The 23971-nt window shown below is 45.1% G+C and overlaps 1 protein-coding gene across 1 annotated transcript in view; it reads left to right on the forward strand.

Annotated features, from left to right (window-relative positions):
* SNCAIP (synuclein alpha interacting protein) overlaps positions 1-23971 on the forward strand; it is a 115391-nt gene that overhangs the window by 21258 nt on the left and 70162 nt on the right. Inside the window, exon 3 of the mRNA XM_075543093.1 lies at positions 10446-10518. Coding sequence (XP_075399208.1) covers positions 10446-10518 — 73 coding nt within the window. The remainder of the gene's footprint in view (positions 1-10445; positions 10519-23971) is intronic.

Here is a 23971-nt window from a genome sequence, read left to right on the forward strand (position 1 = left end):
GCAGACGGCCTCCTCTTTCTCCCGAGGAGCAGCCAGTGGGTTTGAACTGCTGTGCATGTGATTAGCAGAGCAATGCCTAATCTATAGTACAGCCAGACTCCCTTTACGCTAGTAGCTAATATTTTTTGATTACTATGCACCAATCACTTTCCTCCGTGTTTTCCATTGTTAGCTCAGAATCTTTACAACCACATTCCTGTGGGGATTATCACCAGCTTGTTTTACAGAGGAAGCAACTGATGTACAGAGGTTAAGTAATGTATTGTTACATATAAAATCTTCCTATAAATAATGTGCACATGTATATAGCATGCATGGAAAACAAATGCACAAGGGGGGTTACATGGTTTGCAAAGGACTCTGGAATAACACACATTATTTGGATAAGATAAGGTAACTGAAATATTAATCAGTAAAAAATAGAAGTGCCTGCATACAGCCTGGGCACTTTGGCTCCACAGTCTGTATGTCCCCTGGGAACTGCTGATTGGCCCAGGCCGCCCCACACTGTTCTGTCTCTGGGCAATTCTCCCAGGAGAAGGTGATCACTTGGCAGCTCACTAGCTTCACCAGGAGCACCTTTTCTTTCCATCGGGCTCCAGACCAAGTCACTTCTGCTTTATTAAAAGGATCAAAAAAGCTCATGAATTTTCCTTAATACAAAACCAGAAGCAATAGCTTAGCATAAAGAAATTTGATTATTATTAACTTTAAAATAATCTCTTGGAAGATATGATTAAAATTAGGAAGAAGACCAAAATCTAAATGTATTAGAAAATGAGATTGTAATAGTTTTCTTCAGTGGCGTGTAAACAATGGAGAGAGATACACTAATGTGATCAGGGATCATGTGATGTATATGAAGGTGTGGTTTATCAGAAGCTCTTGGGAAGAGGAAGTGGTTGAACCTTTGGAAGTAAATAAGATCACCTGTGAAACATAGAAAACGGGAAGAGAAGGATTTTTTTAGCAAGTAATCGTGGAGAAGTGTGTGTGCGCGCGCGCGCGCGTGTGTGTGTGTGTGTGTGTGTGTGTGTGTTTGATGAGTGGGACCAGGCAGGGAGCTAGCTTCTCAAACAGTAAGTGAAGAGAAGTTATCAGAGGAAAACCATGGGAGCTAAGAAGGGAAATTCAAAGGGAGCAGTGCCTAGTGAATCGTGCTAGTGAACAATGACAAATGTGCTCTGGACAGCAAAGCCAAGGGACACACTGTGTTGGAAACATTACAATGGGACTGCTCCTTAGAAGCCAGGGTGGTGAGACTGGCTCATGGACATCATGCTTGGTCAAGTGGAGGGTCAGTGAAAAAGAAGAGGACCGTTAGTGAGATGGATTGCCAAGTGGCTGCAACAGTGGGCATGCCCATAGCAACCATTGTGAAGATGGTGCAGGGCCAGGCAGTGTTTCATTCTGTTGGGTGCAACAGAACTGACCCAGTGGCACCTTACCACCATTACCAAGTCTATCGTGGGGACTCCTGTGACTATGTCACTATAAAGAAAAGCATTGGGAAATGTCCATGGATTTTCCAGTTAAAAGCCCACCATTCAGTTTCAGAAAAGTCTTAGCAGGCATGATTGGTTTCAGGGGGTGTAAGACATGTCTTCCTGAATGAAAGGACAGGCCCGTGGAAAGGAGGTGAGAACTTTACGGGGAGGGGGGCATATTTTGCTGAGAAAATCTCACTTCAGTTATGTGCCTTTGTTTCTACTGTCAGCTTTGCTCATGTACATCTCAATCATCGCACTGTGGTGTGGCTGCTTTATTGTGCGTTTGGCTAAGATGCCGCTCTGCATTTTGGAAAGCTGTGTGTGTAAGAAGTAATGAATTTCAGGATCGTATCTGGTTGACTGGGTTGATAGTTTCTTTGGGGACCTCATGGGACCTTAGTTGTTTAAAAGTGTCCAGCTTGGAAAGGTGCTGGAGATTTTCTCTTTTATTTTCCGTGGCTCATTACCATTTGAGTCACGTCTGCGTGTTCACCCAGTTGGCTCCCGTTCTCAGGAAGAAGGGCCAAAGTTTTTCAGTCCTGAAAAACCTTAGGGTGTCCGAGATCCCCATATTCCTCCTAGAAATCACTCGCTGCTATTCTTCTAGATCCTGTGCGTGCGCACCTATGTTCACGGCAGGGCGGTTAAACCAGGTAGCGTCCGTGGTGATGCACCGGTTGTCTTGCATCCTTTCAATGCTATGCGGTTCGTGAAGCTCTGGGTCAGTGTTGGCCCATGGCCACAGACTCTCTTGAGTGAGAAAAGAACAAAGATCAGCCAAAATCACCCGCTGAGCCATCTTTCCTTTCCAGTTCAGCTCAGCTCCTCCTCGATGCCTGCCTGCCTGCCTGCCTCCTTAGGGCTCACATCCCAGCCCACTGCGCTTCCAGTCTTCACAGGAGGGGAGTAAAGGGAGGCAGCGCTGCAGCACGAGGCACAGGATAGGTTATAGAGAAAAGGGCAGGCACTTACCACCACTTTATAATTTGCAAAATCACTTCCTAGACATGAGCTCATCTAATTATCTGTAGCTTGCAGTTTAGGAAGTGAAAGCCCAGAAAGAGCCCGTGCTTTACTGGCTCACAGACACAGCACCTGAGGCAGTCGGGTGAACAGAATGGAGGAGTGCGTGGCTTAGAATCAGGAGCCGTGGGCATCAGGGCTTCTGGTTCCCGCACTCAGTCAGTCTGCGTGTGCCCAGCACATCATTCGAGAAGCGGGACACCGGGATCTGCAGAAGGCACACCTTGCTTGCTGAGCGTGGGGAGGACGTGAAGCGCCTGCTGACGCACATCAAGGATGGCAGCCTTCAGTCCGGATTACAGCTCCATGTAAAGACCAAAATCCTCACAAGCGGACCAATCGGCAACACCACGATCAATGGAGAGAAGACTGAAGTTAGCAAGGATTTCACCTTGCTTGGATCTTCAACCAGTGCTCATGGAAGCAGCAGTCAGAAAGCAAACACTGTATTGCACTGGACAGACCTGCTCCAGCAGAATGGTTTTAGAGTGTTACAGTGCACGCATGTCACTTTGAAGATAAGGTGTACTTGACTCCGTTGCCTCCATATGCAAATGAAAGGTGAACCATGTAGGGAAAATGAAGGGTTTCTTAGCACCATAATTGACTCAGTGACACCTAGCAACAACAGCTATAGCAGTTAGTGAGCATCACAGGTGGAACTTGAATCTGGATCACCTGGCTCCAAATCCATTGTAATTGTACAAAAGGCTAAGGCCTCAGTCATCGTTAATATTAACAAACTGAAGAGGTACTCTCTTAATTGAGTATGCTTATGTTGCTAAAGTTGTACTTAACAGGTATTCTTTTTTTCCAAGATTAGCACTGTACAAATATCCTCACTGTCATTGAGTCAATGCTGACTTGTAGTGACCCTATGGGACAGGGTAGAACTGGCCTTGTGGGGTTTTGAGACTGTAACTCTTTATGAGAGTAGAAAGCCTCACCTTTCTCCCATGGAGCAGCTGATTGATTTGAATTGCTGACTTTGTGGCTACCAGCCCAACAAGTAACCCACTCTACCACTGAGGCTCCTTACACAGTTATTACTTGTTATTCTTATAGCCACTAAAATCACAGGTTGCTTAGGGAAATTTATTTAATACAATTCAGTGAGTTTCTAGTATCCTAGATAAATAAAATATTTTCCATTCCTTCAATAAGCACAAAAAAAAAAACAAAGTAAACACCACGTGATAAAAGCATCAAATACATTTGAGTGGCTTAAGAAGACTGCTGGGCCCAAACTCAGAGTTTATAGGTGGTGCTGATGTCATTGGTTGGGAGATTGTACTTTGAAAGCTGCTGTTTCTTCCATCTTGGAGGGTCAGAAGTGACACCCTGGCAGTGTTTGAAGGGTTAAAAGAAGTTTGCCTAATGTAATGGGTGAAATGGTGCTTCATAGATGGAACAGTTTGTATAAAGGTAAAGCCTAAATAGGAACTGACAAGAAACTAGGTGTTGCAGCCAAATGAAATGAGAAGTGGTCAGTAGTGGGGCAGAGGTCATGGTTGCTTCAAGTGCCATGCTCGCGTGGCCTATCTTCTTTCTCTAGGCTGTACAGAGCTACTGAGGAACTTGGGATGGAGAAGCACCATGTCAAGATTGGCATTGGCAAAATGACAGCATGGGACTTAGTGACAATTCTCACTTTCCACCTGTGTTAGGGTTTTCTAGAAAAATAAAATAAAAGCAGGGACACTTATGATTTTATATATATATATATATATATATATATATATATATATATATATATATATATATATATATATATATATATATATATATATATGAGAGAATATAGCACAAAGGAATATAACAGCTAATTAGTCCACACAGCAGTACAGAGGGCTCAGTTCAACTCACTTCTGTGGAACAATTAATATACTGGAAGTCCTTCAACTCACGAGGGCTGCTGTGTCCAAGGTCAAGGAAGCAGCCAGCTGAGTCATCCACAGAGCAATACAGGCAGTCCTGCCACACAGGCATCAAATAGCAGGGTGGGTCACCAGCAGTCAGCCAGATGACGGAATCCAACATCCCAAGCTCAAGCGATGTACACACCAGCAGTGTGGTGAAGCAGGTCTTGAAGGATCCTCAAGCTCTAGAGATATGGTGCACAGGTTGGATGTGCTACAAGTAGTGTTGCTCGCAAGTTGAGGCAGAGAACTAGCTAAGGCAGCCCCACACTGGTCAGATCTCCAGAGAGCAAGAGAGAGACAGGTGTGGCTTATCAAGCCATTTATCTCTTGCCCTCCAATCAAACTGTGACCTTAATCCCACATGTTCCCATTGGCCAAGTTGGCACAATAAACCTACCTATCACACCACCTAAACATGAAAGAGATCTTTTGGTGATCTATAATATTCAAGAGATCAGTCAGATACATGTTACATTATGGTGTATACAGTAAGTGGTTAATCAGTCCCTCAAGATGTGTAAGTCAAAGACGCCTTCCTTGATGTCAGGGACTTGTTGGAGCCAATATTGACACATGGGAGCCAACAGAGCACACGGCAGGACAGGATTCCACCAATGACAGAATGAGAGTGGTCACTCAGGGCCGGCGCCATCAGCCATGGTTTGATGGAGATGGCTGGGCTTGAGGACTAGTGGTATTATATGGCTAAAGGAAAGCCATCTCCAGAAGGTAAAAGATCAGAAGCCATTAGAAGCCAGTTGCTGATGAGATGATTTTGACTCATGGTGGTCACGTATGTCAGAGTGAAACTGTACCTCCTAGAGTTTCCGGGTCTGCGTTGTCAGAAGAGGGCTATCAGACCTTTCTCCAGAGGCACCTATGGAATGGAACCCCACCCCCCGCCTTTTGCGTAGCAGCTAAGCATGTTCCTCAAGACCAGAGAACAGGAGGGGGTGGGGGTGCATGGCAGATGCAGAGGCACACTGATGGAGCTGTCGTAACACAGGGAAGAGCCTCTGCTTAGAGAACAATAGGGGAGGGAGGGAAAGGAAATTTGGATCCAAAAAGTGGTTTCCATAAGGAAGTGGATGATTTTTAGAAAAGGAATTAAGTAGGGCAACAGAGTTTGGATGTATAATACTTCTCAACAGACAGCAAGCCCCCCTCTCCCCTCTGATTAACCCATCATTAACAGGAATCAAGGGAAGAGAATTCCAAGATTTGGGAGAGGAAGTCTCCATGAGGCCTTGGTTATGGCTGGGTTCTGGGAACAGGCATTGTCCTGAGTGAGAGGCGGTTTGGCAACCTGGCAGCCCCTTATAAAAGGCCATCTGTCTCCATGAACTGGGATGAGCGCCTGGGAGCCTCCTGTTTCAGCCCCCAGATGGTAGCACCCCGCATCTTAGCAAAGGAGATTTCCTGGGTCCATTGCTCAGTCTCCACTTGGAAATCCAGACATATTTTTGCATGTTGGTTGTGAGGATTTTGTTCTGTGCATCTCCTTACAGCACAGTTTTAACTACTTTCACCAAGTTCACTTAAGCCTTACTTCCATCCAAAGACCAGTGATCGCCCAAATCCAGGGGGGGAAATGTTCCCCCCTTGTGCCTCTATAAAGAATGGTGGATTTGTTCACAGTGTATATTGGAGTCGCTGCCAAGTTCGACATTCCGTCCACCCTAAAAAGTATCCAGAACTTCAGTTTTCTGACTACAACACATCATCCTTCTTGTAGTTTTCTGCTGTCGTCATTTCCATCACTAGGAGCACCTCATGACTTTTTCCGCAAGGTCATCCATTATTCCCAAAGAGCTAAGATCTATGTCTTCATAGGAGGGGGCTGCCTAGGGGACCATAGCCCATGGGTGGAGAGTGGCAAAGCCACAAGCAATGTAGATGAGCAGCATTGGGTGTGGCTCAACTAGGTACAGTCTCTGCCTGGGATTCAGTCACCAGCCAGCACCATTAAATTGAAAATCACTTCACCTGGTAGACCAAGCGTCCTCAAACTGTGGCCTGCGGGCCACATGTGGCCAGCCAAGGACATTTATCTGGCCCACCAGGTGTTTTTGCCCCGTTTGTTTTTTTTACTTCAAAATAAGTACAATGTGCATAGGAATTTGTTCAGAGTTTTTTTTTTAAACTATAGTCCGGACCTCCAACGGATCTGAGGGACAGTAAACTGGCCCCCTATTTAAAGAGTTTGAGGGCCCCTGCTGCAGACCTTTGAGGTCTCTAGGGAGAGTGGAAGCTATGGTTAATACATGGATAGAGGTCCTCACATGCTTGTCTCTTGGGTGGCAGTGGCAGTGAGGACGCATGTGCCTTGGAAATAGATAACAGCTCACCCAATTTGGTCAAATAGATAGCAGTGGGTCTAGTGAGCAAGACTTACTGAATTTATCCCTAACTATATTTTAAACACAGGAACCCTGGTAGCATAGTGGGCAGAGATCCGCATGGTCGGCTGTTCAAAACCACCAGCAGCTGCAATGGATAAAGACTGGACTTTCTCCTCCTGTGAGCAGTTACAGTCTGGGAACCCCACGGGAGGGTTGCTGTGGGTCAGCATTGACTCCATGGCAGCAAGTTTGGTTTGGGTTAATATTTTAAACAGTCTATTGTACATTTTCTTCGTCACCAAAATTCTACCTTGGACGAAAAGACGGGGGGAGGGGGGAGAGAGAGAACTTTGCTGAAGGGTACTTCATGGGGCACATGGCCACTGAAAACAAGAGACCCAATTTTAATTGAATTACAGACTGTGTAATTACTTAACCTGTACCAGCTGGTCTCTGAAGCTACCAGATTCCTTAGAGAGCTTGTACTTGGCCTGAAACATACGGTACCTTATTAGTAACAAGAAAAATGCCTTCTGTACCTGTTACCCCAGTCTCCGAAGACCATAATGGATAAGGGAATGAACCTGAGAGTTCATTTTTGGTTTAAGAGGCAGTGACCCCTCCCATGGAGTGTGAATGGATTTGCGCCTACACCTGTAGTCCCTACGGACTGCCCAGCACAAGCAGGAGGCGATTGCATCAGACAGCAACGAGTACTCGCTCTAATTAGTCACTTGAGATTTCATTTTTCACTTGGACGTACTCAAATTTAATTTGTTTGTGACTTGCAATTGGCAAACTGACAGTGGCTCCACCCACACGTCCCCGTGTCTTGCCGCCCGGAGTGTGGAATGCTTCAGTGGGTCTCCGTGTGTGTGTGCCCCGCTTCATCGGTCAACATCAAGCTAGCGAGAGTACCCTTGGTATTGAAAAATGTATCCTAATTACACATCCCTCACATGTAATGCTACAATAATCCTAATGAGCTTCTCATGATCATTTTTCTTTGAGATTAAGTATGTTTTCTTCACTCCCCAGTGAAGTAATTCAGATGTGTGCTCATTTACATAGAAGAATGTTGGTTTGAGAAGAACAGCACAAGATATTTCATAGGAAACTGTATTTTATGAAGGAGCCTGGGCGGTGGGCACAGTGGTTCAGCTCCTGGCTGCTAACCAATAGGTCAGTGGTTCCGATCCACCAATCACGCTGTAGAAGAAAGATGCAGCAGGCTACTGCCCTAAGCATGTACAGCCTTGGAAACCTGGGGGACATCTCTGCTCTATCATATAGGCTTGTAGAGTTGGAATTGACTCTACTGCAGTGGTTATTGGAGTATTTTATGAATTAAAGTGTAGTTATGATTGAAGACACTCTCTAACTTGGTTTTTAAAGAAAGAGTCTGTCCTATATATTTCATTTTAAAAAGCCCTTCCCTAAAGACAGATTGATTGGCATCAAATGTTGTCTCCATAAATCATAGCTATTGATTTTACATTTGTTTTAGCTCTTCCAATTTTATGTCCCCTTATGTCATAATTTGTTATCCTGATAGCTCGCCCCTGAGTTGGTGCTGGGACTAAGCCTGGAAGGTGATTTCTTTCAGTTCAAACTAATCTATATATGAAACAGATGGGCTTTCAAACACAGAACCATGCATCTTCTGCCATTTGTGACATTGCCCTGCTTTCCCCCAAGGGGATTACAAATGCCCCACAATAAAAGTGTATAGGTGTGACAACATCAGGTCCTTCAATTAATCTCCTCAGCAGGGCACGTAAGTCTCCTGCTTGCCCTGGACATTGCAGGAGCTGGGTGCTCACCCACACAGCATTTCACACTGAAACAGAAAATTCACATTCTGCATGTAAATACTACGGCCAGCTGTGGGAAACAGTGGGTTACATGTTGTCCTTCTAGCCACAACATCGGCAGTTCAAAACTACCAGCCACACCTGGGGATAAAGAGGGGGCTGTCTACTCTAAAGAGGTACAGTCCTGGGAAACTAACAGGGGCAGTTCTGCTGTGTCCTATAAGAGCTCTGTAATTCAGACTCGACTGGATGGCAGCAGCTTTTTTTTTTTTTTTTAAGTACTGCAGGCAGTGGAAGTGACAGGAGACGGTGTGTCTGCTGACCACACCTCTCTCACATGGTTAATTGCAGAAAGGCTGTCCAGCCCTGTCCCACTCCCCATCTGCTTATATGCTTGTGAGAAAGAGGTTGTGGTGGGGCCAGACGGCTGTGTAATCCATGCAGGGTAAGGCTCCGTACGTTTCTGAAAAAGAGGTTGCGGTGGGGCCAGACGGCTGTGTAATCCATGCAGGGTAAGGCTCCGTACGCTTCTGAGAAAGAGGTTGCGGTGGGGCCAGACGGCTGTGTAATCCATGCAGGGTAAGGCTCCGTACGCTTCTGAGAAAGAGGTTGCGGTGGGGCCAGACGGCTGTGTAATCCATGCAGGGTAAGGCTCCGTACGTTTCTGAAAAAGAGGTTGCGGTGGGGCCAGACGGCTGTGTAATCCATGCAGGGTAAGGCTCCGTACGCTTCTGAGAAAGAGGTTGCGGTGGGGCCAGACGGCTGTGTAATCCATGCAGGGTAAGGCTCCGTACGCTTCTGAAGATGCTTGTTGTATTGAAGCATCACTTCTTGCACTTTTATTTTTCGTTAATAGTTTTGGTGACATATGATTCACATATTCTATAATTTAATACTTCATTCATATTAACAAGAGTTGTGCATACATTACCGTAGTCAATCACAGACCATTTTCCTTTCTCATATTCCTTGTAGCTCCCCATTTCCCCCACCTCCCCTGCAACGCCCCAGGATAATTAATAAAGATTTACCTTTTCTGGATTTCATATACAGAAAATCACACACACAAACAACACAAAACAAAACAACCTCAATTGAGTGGTGGGAGTAGTGGTGGAAGGGAACTGATGTCAAGGAGTTCAAGAAGGAAAATAACGCGTTGAGAATGATTTTGGTAGCAGTTATACAACACTGCTTGATGTGATTGAACTATGGAATGATGTAATGCATGTATTAACTTCCAATTTTTGAAAAAAAATTTCATATGCTAGGTAAAATGTATATTTAAAAGTCACAGAACTTACATTGTCCTAGGCTATAAAGGAAGGGAAAAGTGGACTAGAGAAATAAAATGCGTATGGGCATTCTTTTGCTATGAGAACACTTGTTGATTTAAAGGTGGGCATTGGTGAGCTTTACTGATGGATAGTTGACATAGAGCAAAACTTGCCCGGTTTCAGGATACATTTTTCATGAATATTGACAAATGTGCAGTCAAAGGGCTGCTTGCACAATCAATGCAGAACTGTAACTTTTCCATCCCACCCTCTTGTTCCAATTGCAGTCCTCTCCCTCCACCCCTGCCCCAAGCCGTCATCCGTCTACCATCTGTCACCATTGCTCTGCCTTTTAAAGAATTCGATATAACTGGAATAGTGAGTAAAAACGAGAGAAGGAAAGATGGCAGGAAGCGTTAGAAACAAACAGCTTTGAAATGGGTCCAGGGGCTGATCAAATGCTAGGATGTCACATTTCATCTATCTCCATCTGCCATGACGGGCGCTGGGTGAATCTAGTGCACTCTCGTTTTAATACAACTGTTGTATGCTCTTTCTCCTCTGGCCTCCCATTCAGTATTCCATCACTTCACTCAAGACCATCCCGGAACTGTGCCGAAGATGTGATCCACAAAGCGAAGACAGGCCAGGTAGGTTTCGCTCCCCCCTCCCCTCCCCGCCAGGTCCTGGGTTGGTGTGAGAACCCCTGGGAGCAGCGGCTGGCTGCTCACCATGTGGTTGCCTCTGCTTTCTGTTTTCTTTGTCCTTCATGGATTCACCCCTGCCCCTCACCCAGCAGATGTTAGGCCGCCTCCCCAAGGCTAACAGGACAGGGAAGCCCTGAGCAGGACTCGGCTGTATGCAAATAAATGTAGATGATCTCAGCAGCTCCAAACCACAGTACACGCCGCAATCTACCGAAAACCCGAGAAACCGTTGGTGACAAAACACAGTGATGCAGGCGCCATTGGAACCATGTTGGATGCTGTGACATCAGCCTGGGGGATGGTGCTGTGCCAAGGCTGAAACCCTGTCAGGGATGTGACATGATAGTCCCTGCAATGAGGCGTACTGTGGCAGTTAAGATGAAAGCCGGGCTTTGGAGTTTAATAGGGTAAACTACACAGAATTATGGCGTGCAGATGAAAACCAGCTGGGTGACCTTTCCTCCTCGCACCCCACCCCCTCCTCTAGCAGCAACACACACAAAATCGTACAGCCAGGGTTGTTTTTCCCTTGGTAAATCAAATTAAGCCTCTCTGCTTTGCTCTCTGTGATGGGCAAAAATAAAAGAGATATTGATGGCAAAGATACCGCGGTATTAAATAAACGACGAAATGATGTTTATTATTTTTTCCAGTAATTACTTTAAAGCATCCCCATTAACCTTGCCAAAGCTATAGGCCTCTTCTGAGAGGAGCTAGAGTCCTGAGAAGCCTGGGTGAGCGAGGCCCCAGGAGGATGCTCAGGTGAGAAGAGTTAGGCTTTATCTGGAGAGCTACCAGCGTCCTCGGACTGTCTACGAAGCTAGCGCCGTATTCTTCTCCTGGATTGCTTGTTTGCTTTTGATGGTTTGCTTAGATGAGACAGGGAAAATAATTAGTCATCTAAGTTTGTTTATCTTTGTGGGTTTGTGTGTGTGTGTGTGTGCGTGCGCATGTGCATGCATACATGCACGCACAAGTTATGCTTCAATGCTTGGGTTAGAAATGTCACAGAAGATGGTTTTAAATTCAAATGGAAAACTCACCTAATCTTAGTGTTGGGTTGTTCTGTTTTTCATTTCGAACACAGTCTAGTTTCTGCAGAGTCTAACAAAGGCTTTTCGATCGGAGGAATAGAAAAACTGAATCTGTTTAAAAGATCACACCTGTTTCAAAGTTGGACTTAATGACTGTGGTCAGATCACAGTGGGCAGTGGTGATGTTTAAAGACGTCTAAAGACTGCGGTTAAGATTAGATTCAACCATTCATCAGCAACATGACCTTGAGCTCCTGACTCATTATCTGCAAAATAAAGATGAAATGTGTTATGTCAATGCCACTAGGTTGTTTCCAGGATCAAAATTAGGGTCAAAATGGAAAAGCAAATTTACCAATGTATTTTTTCTTTAATTGGAGGGGTAGAATGATACATGGCATCGGATTGGCCATGTCTGACCACCTCCGGCTTTCTTACTGCCACGTATCCTTCCCCTCCCCCCTTCTTTAACCTAGTCTGACACCAACCAGTCCTCTCACGGCACCAACCAACCAGTCCTCTCACGGCACTCTGTTTCTCAGCTGGGTTTGATCATTTGTTTCAATGGCCACACAGAACCCACAGACAACACTAATGATTAAGGCGGCCAACTAGGGAAGTTCATAGGTGACCACAAATCAGGATCAACAAGCAGTAAGGATTCCGTTATTGGACCACATTATCACCTCTCCTCAGTCAGCGTCCATGCCTCTCTTTGGTCTTCAGACTCTCAGCCATGTCATCCCTTTGCAAGACCTTTGCCTCCATGGTCCAGGAAGCCAGCCCGTTCCTCTATCTTGCAATCCCATAGTGTTACTTGGCTCTGTCCATAGTCTCCATGACCACTGTCTCTGGCATACCTGGTCTCGGCAGCCTCCATCAGTTCAGACAGAGACACCTGGGACACGCTCATCCAGTGTTCCCTGGGTGTCCCTCTGTGTCCCACGTGACTCTTATACACAGAGAAATAGCTTCGATAAAGATTTCATTTTTGTCTTTTAACTGACCATACCCACAAGAAAAAAGAAAGATAGTGTCTTACATCACACCCTCTGGTAGTCTTAAAGATCCTGAACCCCCCCCACCCTCCCCCCTCCCCAAGGAAACAGAGAGTGACTTGGTTGACCTTCTTTATTAAGGTCAAGACTGAACCCACTTTAATCCTGTAACAGAGCACTGCCTCCAAAGTGAGATCATAGCCACAGGCATAGAGTCTAGAATTACGGTACATCACACAGGGAGTTACGGCTCGAAGGACTATATTAATTGACTATATCTCACAGAGTGAAGAAATAATACAAGCAAACAGTTTGGTAGTGCTTAATGTGCTAGGCACCGTTATAAACACTTCACAGACATTATCTAAATTAATTCAAAATCCCATTATGATCTTTACGTAGAGGCCTCGAGGCAGAGAGCACAGAACAGTTCATTATTTTGCCCAGGTCGCACAACAATTAAAATACAGACGTGGAATTCCAAACACAGGCTGTCAGCCCCTAGACTCGATTCGCTTATCCTGTACAACTTGGATAACTAGAATTCTCAGTAATCATTTGATTTTATACGATATTCTTTTTAAAAATTTAATCAGCATTTTCCTTCACTGTTCAAAGAGTAAATTTATTTTCTCTGTTTAATAATTACTCGTGCTGACCACATTGAGTGAATAAACAGAAAATTATAAATAAAACCACCTTTCTTTGGTTCCTTCCATTTTCTTCATGACTCATAAGCTTTGGCTACTTCATCTGCAGCTGATGTTAGATATTTGGCTACTTCATCTGCAGTTGATGTTAGATATTTGGCTACTTCATCTGTAGTTGATGTTAGACATTTCTTCTTGAAGGGGGAGATACATTTCAAGTCCTGAAGCTTTAAAACTTTTTAAAGCTTTTAAACTTCACTCAATGAGCTAACACTAAAGGTATCAGAAATAGTTAGACCTGCTGGAAGATGGATACATGGGGAACTGGCACAGACCTCCTGAAAAAATACCCTGTGTATGGGCAGTGGAGGGTGGTAAACCAACTGGCACAGGCCTCCTGTAAAAATACCCTGTGTGTCTCCCGCTCAGTGGGCAGTGGAGGCTGGTAAACCACTTCTTGATTGAGAGAGAATGACCCGAGCAGAAGGCATACATGGGGAGAGGAAATCATCTCAGTACAACATTGCCATGAAATTACCCCTGGTTTGATCGAAAGACCTCTTCTCCATGTGGTGAAGTTTTCAGAGCCAGTTCCAGGATGAGCTGAGGCATTCATAAGTGTCCATGTATAGAAATAACACCCCTCCCCGCCATCTTTCTTGTACCAAATACCTAGGAGGGCTTCTGCGTATGGAGTTCTTGAAGATTTCCATTCTTATTTTAATATTTTCAAACAGATGGTGCACAGGCACACTGTCTATAGAGAAACGTGTACCTCTTCTTTTGGATGGGGAACCTTCTCAGGAAACGCTCCCCCAGTTCGCCTCTCAGCTGAAATGGGCCCTGACCAAATAATGGTATTTCCCTTCATACTGTTTTCTGTATTTTGCCAAATGTTAACATACTTCCTTTTATTAGAATTTTGGACATAGGGCACTTGTACCCATTGCTTCCTTGTTTGTTTATTCAACAGTTATTTGTCTAAATGTTTTCCGTTCCAGCACTGAGGCCCCTGTTCTCATAGCGCTTAGATTCCAGTGAAGGACAGACAAAACGTAAACCAACAAATGAGAGCCCTGCAGAGATTAGTAAGAGGTGAGAGTGGGCAGTGGAGTAGAGTAACCGGTGGGAGCTGACTGCGAGGCCTGGTGGTGTTTGCGTTGCTAACTGCAACATCAGTGGTTCCACGAGTCAACAGGAGACTGAGGAAGTCACCTACTCCCTCGGAGACTTACAGTGCTGCCTGCTCTGCGAGGGTCGCTGTGAGTCGGTGTGGCCGAGGCGTTGGGCTGGGTGGAGCGAAGCAAAGTCTGGACCGTCTTGAGAAGAATGGGAATTCAGAGCACTTCATTGTGCTCATGGTTCAAAACCAAGAAAGTACCGTGGGCTTCCAAAAGAACAAGCAAATCTGACCTGGAGTAAGTCTAGCTAGAATGCTTTTTAGAGGCAAGGATGGTGAGATTTCATCTCACATATTTTGGACATGTTGTCAAGTCAAATCGGTTCCGGAAGAAAGCCATCATGCTTGGTAAAGCAGAAGGGCAGGGAAATAGAGAAGGCTCTCGGCAATGGACTCAAACCGAAGAACAAACCGGGCGCTGCTTCACGCTGTTGTGGAAACGACTCAATGGTGCGCACACACACCTCCACCTGCCCCATCCATAAAAAATAGAATAGATGAGATGGCAATGGGCGTTAGTAAGAGATGCAGAGTCTAGGGACTACGGGCAAGGTGAACACTGGGGGAAGAGGGCGGAGGTGGGCGTTGGGGAGGGCAGAGAAACCAGCAAAGTCTCTGAGCCAGGAATGATTTTACTGTGTAGGAGGAAGATGCGGAAAGTCCGCCTAGCTGCCGCCTGGTGAGCAAAGTGAGGAGTGGGAGGAGGTGGGAGGAGGAAGGTGGGGCCGGGCTCGATTCTATAGGAACCGGTGTCTCCTAACCAGAGTTCAGATCGATGCTGAGTGTGGTGAGAGTTCTGCCAGCAGAATTCCAGTCTACCCCAAACCCTATGACCTGTAAAAAGGTCTCTCAGCACATAGGATCGCAACTCTCACAGTGAAGGACCTTAAAAATCACATCGCTCAAACAAAGAGAACAAGAAAGTGGCAGCATACAAATCGTCTTGGTTCCAAGATATAATGCTCAGCACTTGAAGAAAGTAAAGATTATATTGCAAAAATGATCAAAGTTGACTGTAGAGCAGCAGTTCTCAGCCTGTGGGTCGAGACCCCTGTGAGGTCAAATGACCCATTCACAGGGGTCACCTAAGACCATCGGAAAACATATTTCTGATAGTGTTAGGAACCAAGACACTGCTCCTCTATCTGTCTCCAGGCGGGTCCGCCTACATGCAGGTACACCCACATACAAGTACCCTGCTTGAAGATTGTTACCCACACTACACCATGCTTCAAGACAAAATTTCATTTATTTGTCTTTAGAAATAAATATTTCACAATATAGAATTACATATTGTTTTTGTGATAAATCACTATGCTTTAATTATGTTCCATTTGTAACAATGAAAATATATCCTGCATATCAGATATTTATGATATAATTCATAACAGTAGCAAAATTACAGTTATGAAGTAGCAACTAAAATAATTTTATGGTTGGGGTCAATCACAACATGAGAAATTGTATTAAAAGGTCACGGCATTAGGAAGGTTGAGAACCACTGCTCTAGAGGATTGTGGGTGTAAATGTGTCTTTGTGTTATGGTTCACAACTTATATAAATATATTTCCAAATGAAAAGTTTTTAAACTGTTTAGAAATAAAAATTTTTAGAAGGGGTTAAATAAATCACATACTTCAAAGTCCACATCTCTGTGAAGGCGACTCCCAGCACCCCGCCTGTGAAGTCGCCCAGCCTATATTGTTCATCCCCGTGGCAAGATATGGAGCCCTCGTGGTGTAGTGGTTACAAGTTGGGCTGTGGTCTGAAAGGCTAACAGTTTGAAACCACAAGCCACTTCTCAGGAGAAAGATAGAGCTTTGTACTCCTGCAAAGAAATAGGAGGGGTACCTCCACCCCACCCCCAAAATGCAAGGAAGCTCCACTGGGCAGAGCTTTCATGGTACCCATCCAGCAATTTGCTCTGAGTTAGTGCACCCAGTGGCATTGCCTGGAAAGATGCTCTCTGGTCACAGTGAATTTTTTGTAAAAGCAGTTTTGCTCAAACCTTATGCTGTGAAATTTTGTTTCCTGCTCTGGAAAAATGCCTCAAAAACTGTTGTGACATTGAGCACAGCTTACAAGGACAGCGCTGTGAGAAAAACACAAGTGTACGAGTGGTTTTCTCGTTTCTAAAAGGTGAAATGTCTATTGATGACAAACCTCGTCCTGGATGTCTGTCAGCTTCCTGAATGGACGAAAATGTCAACAAAATTCCGTGCACTCGTGCTCCAAGACTGACAACGGACAAGTGATAAAATGGGAAGTTACCTGGATTATTTGGAGCTCAGTTCAGCGAATTTTAACAGAAGCTTCGGGAATGAGAAGGATCACTGCAAACTGTGTGTCTCTGGTTCTGACTGACCAGGAAAAAGATCATCGAGTGGAAAGACACCATGCTTTGAAAGAATATCTCCTAGTGGGGCTTAATCAAGAGCAACGTAGCAGCGAGGATTTAGTAAACCCGAATGAAGGCCAAACATGATGATGGAACAAGAGGAAAGTAAAAGGAAAATAGAGAAAAGAACCAGGAGACAAAGGACATTTACAGAGGCCTAAATCCAGGCATGTACATATGTAAATATATATATACATACATATATATGGTGAAAGGAGAATGGAACTATGTACCCATATCTATATGTTAAGAATTAAGGTTGCAGATAGATATTGGGCCTCGACTCAAATACTCCCTTAACACAAGAACACTTTGTTCTAACATTCTGGCATTCTGTGGTGCTCGCCTTCCCAACATGATCACTGAAGAAAAAATGTGTGCCTAAGCAAATGTAGTGAAGAAAGCTGATGGTGCCCAGATATCAAAAGATATAGCATCTGAAATCTTAAAGGCTTGAAGATAAACAAGTAGCCATCTAGGTGAGAAGCAACAAAGCCCACCTGGAAGAAGCACACCAGCCTGTGTGATCTTGAGGTGTCAATGAGATCAGGTATGAGGCATCTAAGACCCAGAACACAACCATACCCAAGGTGGATGGGGGGGTCACTTCGGAGATCCAATGCCCATCTGTAGACAATTGGACATACCCTTACAGAGGGTTCACAGAGAAGAGATGAGGCAGTCAGGGTGCAGTATAGCACTCATGAAACACACAACTTTCCTCTAGTCTTTGATGCTTCCTTCCCCCCACTTTCATGACCTTACAAATTGCATAAGACCAGAGCATGCACACTGACACAGATAAGAGCCCACACACGGGGAATCCAGGGCCAAAAATGAGAGTTGAGATACCAGTAGGATTAGGGGATGGTGGGGGGAGAAACAGGGAATTGATCATAAGAATCAAACTAGAACCCCCTCCCAGGGGGACGAATAATGAAAAGTGGGTGAGGGGCAATGGAGGACCATGGAAGACATGAAAATAATAGTCTATAACTTATCAAGGGTTCATGAGGGAGGGCAGGCAGGGGAGGGAGGGGGAAGAAATGGGGATCTGATATCAGGGGCTCAAATGGGAAGAGAATGCTTTGAAAATGATGATGGCGGCCTATTGGCAAATGTGCTTGACACACTGGATGAATGTATGGATTGTGATAAGAGATGTAAAAGCCCCAAATAAAAGTATTTAAAAAAGAAAATAACACCTGCGAAGTGACCCATTGTTTCACAAGGCAGCCCATCCAAAATCTCCAAACGCACTACTGTTGTGTCGATCCCAAATCTTAGAGACCTTATATAGGATTTCTGAGATTCAACCTTTATGAGAACAGACAACCTGATCTTTCTCCAATAGAGCCCACAATGGGTTGAAACTGCCCACCTTGCAGTTAGCGGCTTACAACATGGGTCTTGGTTCTTCCCTTGCAGCCCTAGTAGAGATGTACACATACTCCTGGCCCAGGGTGTTCCTGTTTGGGGTCAACAGTAGCTCTGGGTCCTATCTTGCTGTATTCTGCTCAAACTTCTGGCTCCCCCTCGAAGCACTGCCTTTACCAGCAACACACATGGTCTGATCAGAGCCTCTCAGACTTGCAGAGTAGCCCTGGATTTTACCACACACGTCTCCCACCCTTTGATGCGGGCTACAAAGAGACCTTGGCCTGCCCTTTGCGCTTGTTCCTGTGTGTTCTGAGGGGAACAGACATGTGAAATGAACACTAAGCAGGACCCTAGCACATCCCTATGTGAGACATAAAGGCCGGGACTCACTTCCTTCCATTCCTGAGCCCTAGGCCAACTCCAAGAATGAGAAGTGACTAGATGTTGTCAGAGGCCTGGGAGCCACGTCCTTATGGCTTTCATAGCTCACTCCTGCCCAGTGACGGCTTTGATCCCTATGGAGATGTGCACTTCCCCGCGGCAGGAGTAGCATTCTGATCTGCTCTCCACCGTTTACACTGCAGTCTGATTAGGTGTCAGATGTTTGTGAGGAAGAAAGAGGTTGGAAAGGAAGGGAGTAAGGAAGGCACTGTAGACACCACAAGGGGTGGGAGGGAGTGAAGAGCGAGGAGCTGGAAGCCCGAACACCGTGATGCCTGTGCAATAAGCTGCTCTTGTCCTGCGGACGTTTCCGAGTTATTTCTTCTGAGCGCTCGATGCATTGCATTGAGAAAGTCTGTTGTGTACTAACCATTCAAAGTGTTGAAGAGCAGAGATTTCACCTTCAGTACCCAAGGTGCTTCGGACCTAAGTAAGCCAGGGTATTTTCAATCACCTGGTACACATGGGAAAACTGGACAATGAATAAAGAAGGCAGGAGAAGAATTGAAGTGCTTGAATTACTGTTTGGACAAAGAAAGCTGAGAGTATTTCTGACCACCAGAAGAACAAACCAATCTGTCTGGGAGGGCATACAGTCAGAATGCATCCTAGAAGCCAAGGCAGTGAGGCTTTGCCTTCTGTGCTCTGGGTATGTTATCAGGAGAGCCCGGTCCTGGAAAAGGACTTAGAGGGGCAGTGAAAAAGAGAAGGCCTTCGAGGAGATGACAAAGAGAAAGGCTTTCAAGGAGGTGGATGGACACACGGGCTGCAGCAGTGGCTTCCAACCGAGCAGCCACCGTGAGGATGGGCAGCGTTTCAGTCTGTTGTACCCAGAGATGCTGAGGCAGAGCTGACTCCAGGGCACTTCACAAGAGCAGCACGCCAGACGTGGTTCCAGGTATTCTATAAGTGACATAGTCTTCCTCACACTGACTCTTGGAGGGAGGGCTATTGTGCCCATTTTACCACCGAGGCAAACCGAGTCTGACAGACTGTGAACAGCCCAGGCCCCTGGAGCTGACCAGTGCCTTTGAAACCATCTCTGCTCACTGGAGCGCCTGTGAAGTTGACCAGCTCAGGACGAATGTGGCCCAAAGAGCCGGGTGGGGCTAGTAGTGTAAGAGTGTGGGGTAGAAGCAAATGACACTATGAGTGAAACCAAGAACGTTATTTATGAGAAGTTTGCACATATTCTTTGCTTAACGGCTGCTGCTCATTTGTGACCAGAGGCTAGCACACAGTATGTTAGTCTGGTAAATGAGGGAAACTCGTATGTATAAGAGTTTCATATAAAGGGTAAGTGTGCATTAAGAAAACATCGCAACCGAGTGCTGTCCAAGCTCATAAGTCCAACATTAGCCCATGTGTCCGACACCAATCTAAAAAGTCCTCTTCCATCTCACAAACACACACAATGATGCCAACTGCAGGGGGAAAGCCAAATTAGTGATGGTGTAAGCATCTCAGCACTGGCAGGGGTTTCCACGCGGCTGCTCCAGCACCCAGCGCAACATCAGGGTAGGTCCATGTGGGTTCTCCTCAGGGATATCTCAAAGGAAGTGAGTCTTGCAGCTGAAGCTGGGAACTGGCTAAGGCAGCGGCACCCTGGTCCCACCATCAGAGAGCAAGAGACCGAAGAACCACAAAGGCGAGGCTCAGGGAGCCATTTATCTCTCCGCCCTTCAGTTAATCCCACATGTGTTTATCAGCCAAGTTGGCACAATAAACCTTAACTATCTCACACGTCAATGAGGGCTGACTCTGCTCTCACCAGATTTCTCTAAGTGTGGGCTCAAAGTAGTTATGTAGCCATGTGGTGTTCAAATCAAAGCACCATAGATTTCATTGACTTTAAGTTGTTTGTTGGTATTCATTAAGACACTTAAATTCACCTTCAAATTCTCAGTGCTTTAAATGTACTTGTGAGTCTTTTAAAATCATTGTCTAATTTTCTCATGGAAGAGGGCAGATAAATATTAATGCAGCTTTGCATCTACAAACTTAGATGCTCCGAGGTTAGAAAATTCAGTTATGTAATGATAGTCCATGACCCTGTGATATGTTTGGGAATAGATTCTAAAAGAATTTGAATATCTAAATAATATAAAATATTTGCAGGGCAAGGGATGAAAGAAAGCTCCCTTTTTAACTTTGCATCAGTAAAGGTCTTTTTGAATGTATATTTTAAAGTAATGCAAAAATGCTATATATTTTTATCCCTTTGTATGCAAATTATATGACAACCCCTTAGCTTATGAAAATAAAACATACGGGTTTCTTATATTGTCAAGTGTTTCAGTCAGCACCAAAAAAATACTAAGTTGACATGAAATGTATCCTGTAGACGTTGCTATGTCATAGCTGTGTCATAGCTATGTCATAGCTGGTAAACCTAAATCTATAAGGCTCCTGGGTTTAATTTTGATTAAGGCCTGCAGCTGAAAACACGAAACAGAAGGGAGGTGTGGATACTCGAGCCTGTCTATTAGTCCATTTCACACAATGGAACAGAAACTGGACTCCAGAGAGTTTAATAAGAAAATAAGGGGCACTTTAATATGGTGCAGCAAAAATAAATCTAGCATTATTAACAAGAACTCCCATTTATATAACTCAGACAGGAAAAAAAAGTCAGCTATAGTAAACCATCTATATCAGATGTTTGCTGAATCAAGGGCCCCATCGTTTTTTCTTTAGCAAAATTATGATTTTAATTATGTAGGTGGTGCCATCCGCTAGGGAAAAAAATGAAGAGTGAAAAGTACAATTAGCCCTACCACCAACACAAAATTACTATATTGTCCCCAGTATTGTCCCCTGAGGCATGTTTTTAATATAGTCATGATCACAGCACGAGAGCAGTTCAGTCTCCTGCTTTTTTCCTGCATGTGTGTGCTGTTAATTTTAGTGAGCCACCGAGCTTACACATGGAAGCAGAGCGGCACCCCTCTCTGCCCGCCCAAGGAGCGAGGTCGTTTCTACCTTTCGTCCATGTGCTGTTGTTTCTGAGCATAAGGATGCAGGTCAGTTGGGTGAAAGGGAACCCTTGGTGGTATCCAAATAATGAAATGGGCTGGAGGCGGCAGAGTTTCAGTCCATTCATGTTCACACTTTCTCTGCACTTGATCATTTCCTCTCAGTGCTTACCTATGATCCGTCACAGTTCCCTGGTTGTATGAAAGGTTCACATGGCAGGAAAAAGTCAGACGTGCATGAACAGGTGAATGGAGAAATGCAATGTGGTACATACATGCAACAGGATGTTATTCATGCACAAACGAATGGGGTTCTGATACATGCTCCAACATGGATGGTACACGCTCCAACATGGAGGAACCTTGAAAACCTGACTCACTCTCATCAAGCCAATGGCTGCTCACTGTGCCTCTATCAGGCCGAGTAGAACTGCTCTCAATGGTTTCTGAGACTGTACAGTTTCACTGGAGCAGACAAGCCCTGCTCTCTCCCTTACCCCTGAGTGACTTCTGGTGGTTTTAACAGATCATCTTGCAGTTAGCAGCCTGATGCTTAACCCACAGTGCCACCTGGGACCTTTTTAAAAACATTAGACTGAGTGCATAGGGTAAAAACAAAAGAACAGATATTCTATGATCCTATTCATGTAGTCAATATCTAGGATAGCACATGCCTACAGAACTGATTTTATTAGTGGTTAGCAGGGATTGGAAGGGCAGGGATGTGAGAGGGGAGTGGTAGAAATTGGGAGTTACAGCTTAAGGAATATTGAGTTTTTGCTTCAGGTGATAAAAAAAACGTCTCTCAAGGGTTTGGTGATGCAGGTACAACATTGTCAATGGCTCACTAAATTGTACATTTAAAATATCCAAATGATATATATCCAATCAAATTATTTTTTAAAGAAAAGGAAAAGGACATCAAGACAAACCATTTTAGAGAAAGAGAAAACTCAAGGGAAGGGACTACCCTTTCTCCCACCTTGAAAAGTGAGAGAGGAACCTTCTCTCTGTGAATGAGTTCAAGGACCAGTGCAGTGGGGAGGAGGAGGAAGTTGAAGCACAGAAAGGAAAGGTGAGCCCGTCTGAGAAGGGGCGCCAGCACGTCTCTGCGGTCAGTGAGGCGTGACCAGGCAGAAAGGACAGCTTGCTGCTCTGGCTTTGTGTCGCAGCCGAGTCACTCACGCTGCAGCAAGTATTTCACTTCTTTGCACTTGTGTTTGACACCCTGGTCCTTCCATTGTCCCCTCTTGAATCTGCTCCTATCTATCTCCCTCCCCCTCGCTAAGCAGTCATTGCCTTCAGAATGCAAACTCTGTCTACTTACCTCCCGTCTCAGCAAACTCTGTCTACTACCTCCCGTCTCAGCAAACAAAACTCTCTCTGGTAGTTTCTCTGCCCCCTACCCCCCCCACCCCCCATCCCACACACACACTTCAGAGCCAAATGTCCTTAAAGAGTTATGGAAACTCTGTCCCCAGTCTTCCACCACTAATGTATCTTGAGTCTCTCCACTGTAGTAAGCCATACTTTGCATGGCGTCCAACCCATTGGCATTTTGACATTCTCATCCGTCTTGACCTCCAAGCATTATTGGACACTGCTGAGCACTTCTTTCTGGGAGCACTCTCCTCTTGGCTTTGTGATGCTGCCATTCATTGTTTGTCTCCTAGTGCTCAGACTTCACCCTTCCTCCTCTTCTGAACCTCTGACTATGCTGGTGGGCTTCCTTACAGAACCCTCTCAAGTCCCAGTCTCTTAGGACACATCTCATCCATTCTCACGACATGTAAAACACTCTGTTGGCTGCAGCTACTCTCCTCAGGGTTCCAGGACTCACCCCCTACTTTAAGATCTTCCAATATCTTCATTAGTATGTCTCATGAAATTCTTAAAAATTCTTGATTTCACCTCCCTAACATGATCCTCTTAGAGTCTTCCATAAATCAGTAGCAGCACCTTTGTCCACTCAGGCACTGAAGCCAAAATTCTCCCTTGTCGGTATAGCCCACACTAATCCACCACGCAGTAAAGCCTGCACAAACCAAGCCAGCTCTCATTGAGTTGGTTCCATCTCATGGAGTTTCGCAGGAGAATGGTGCCCGATCGGGATCCGCTGGCTGTGATCGTTTGGAGGTAGATTTCCAGGCCTCTCTTTCTAGATGCCTGTGGGTGGATTTCAACGGCCAAAATTTCCCTTAGTAGCTGAGCACTTGATCATCTACACTGCCCCTGGATTCCTAATACATGATCACATCCTGAGTATTCTGTGTTCAGAATAACATCTTCACCTGTCTACTCCTTCCATTTGATTGGCTACCACCAACACCTGTCCATCTG

Source organism: Tenrec ecaudatus, chromosome 2 (genome assembly GCF_050624435.1).
Source record: "Tenrec ecaudatus isolate mTenEca1 chromosome 2, mTenEca1.hap1, whole genome shotgun sequence".
In the NCBI taxonomy this organism is placed as follows: Eukaryota; Metazoa; Chordata; class Mammalia; order Afrosoricida; family Tenrecidae; genus Tenrec; species Tenrec ecaudatus.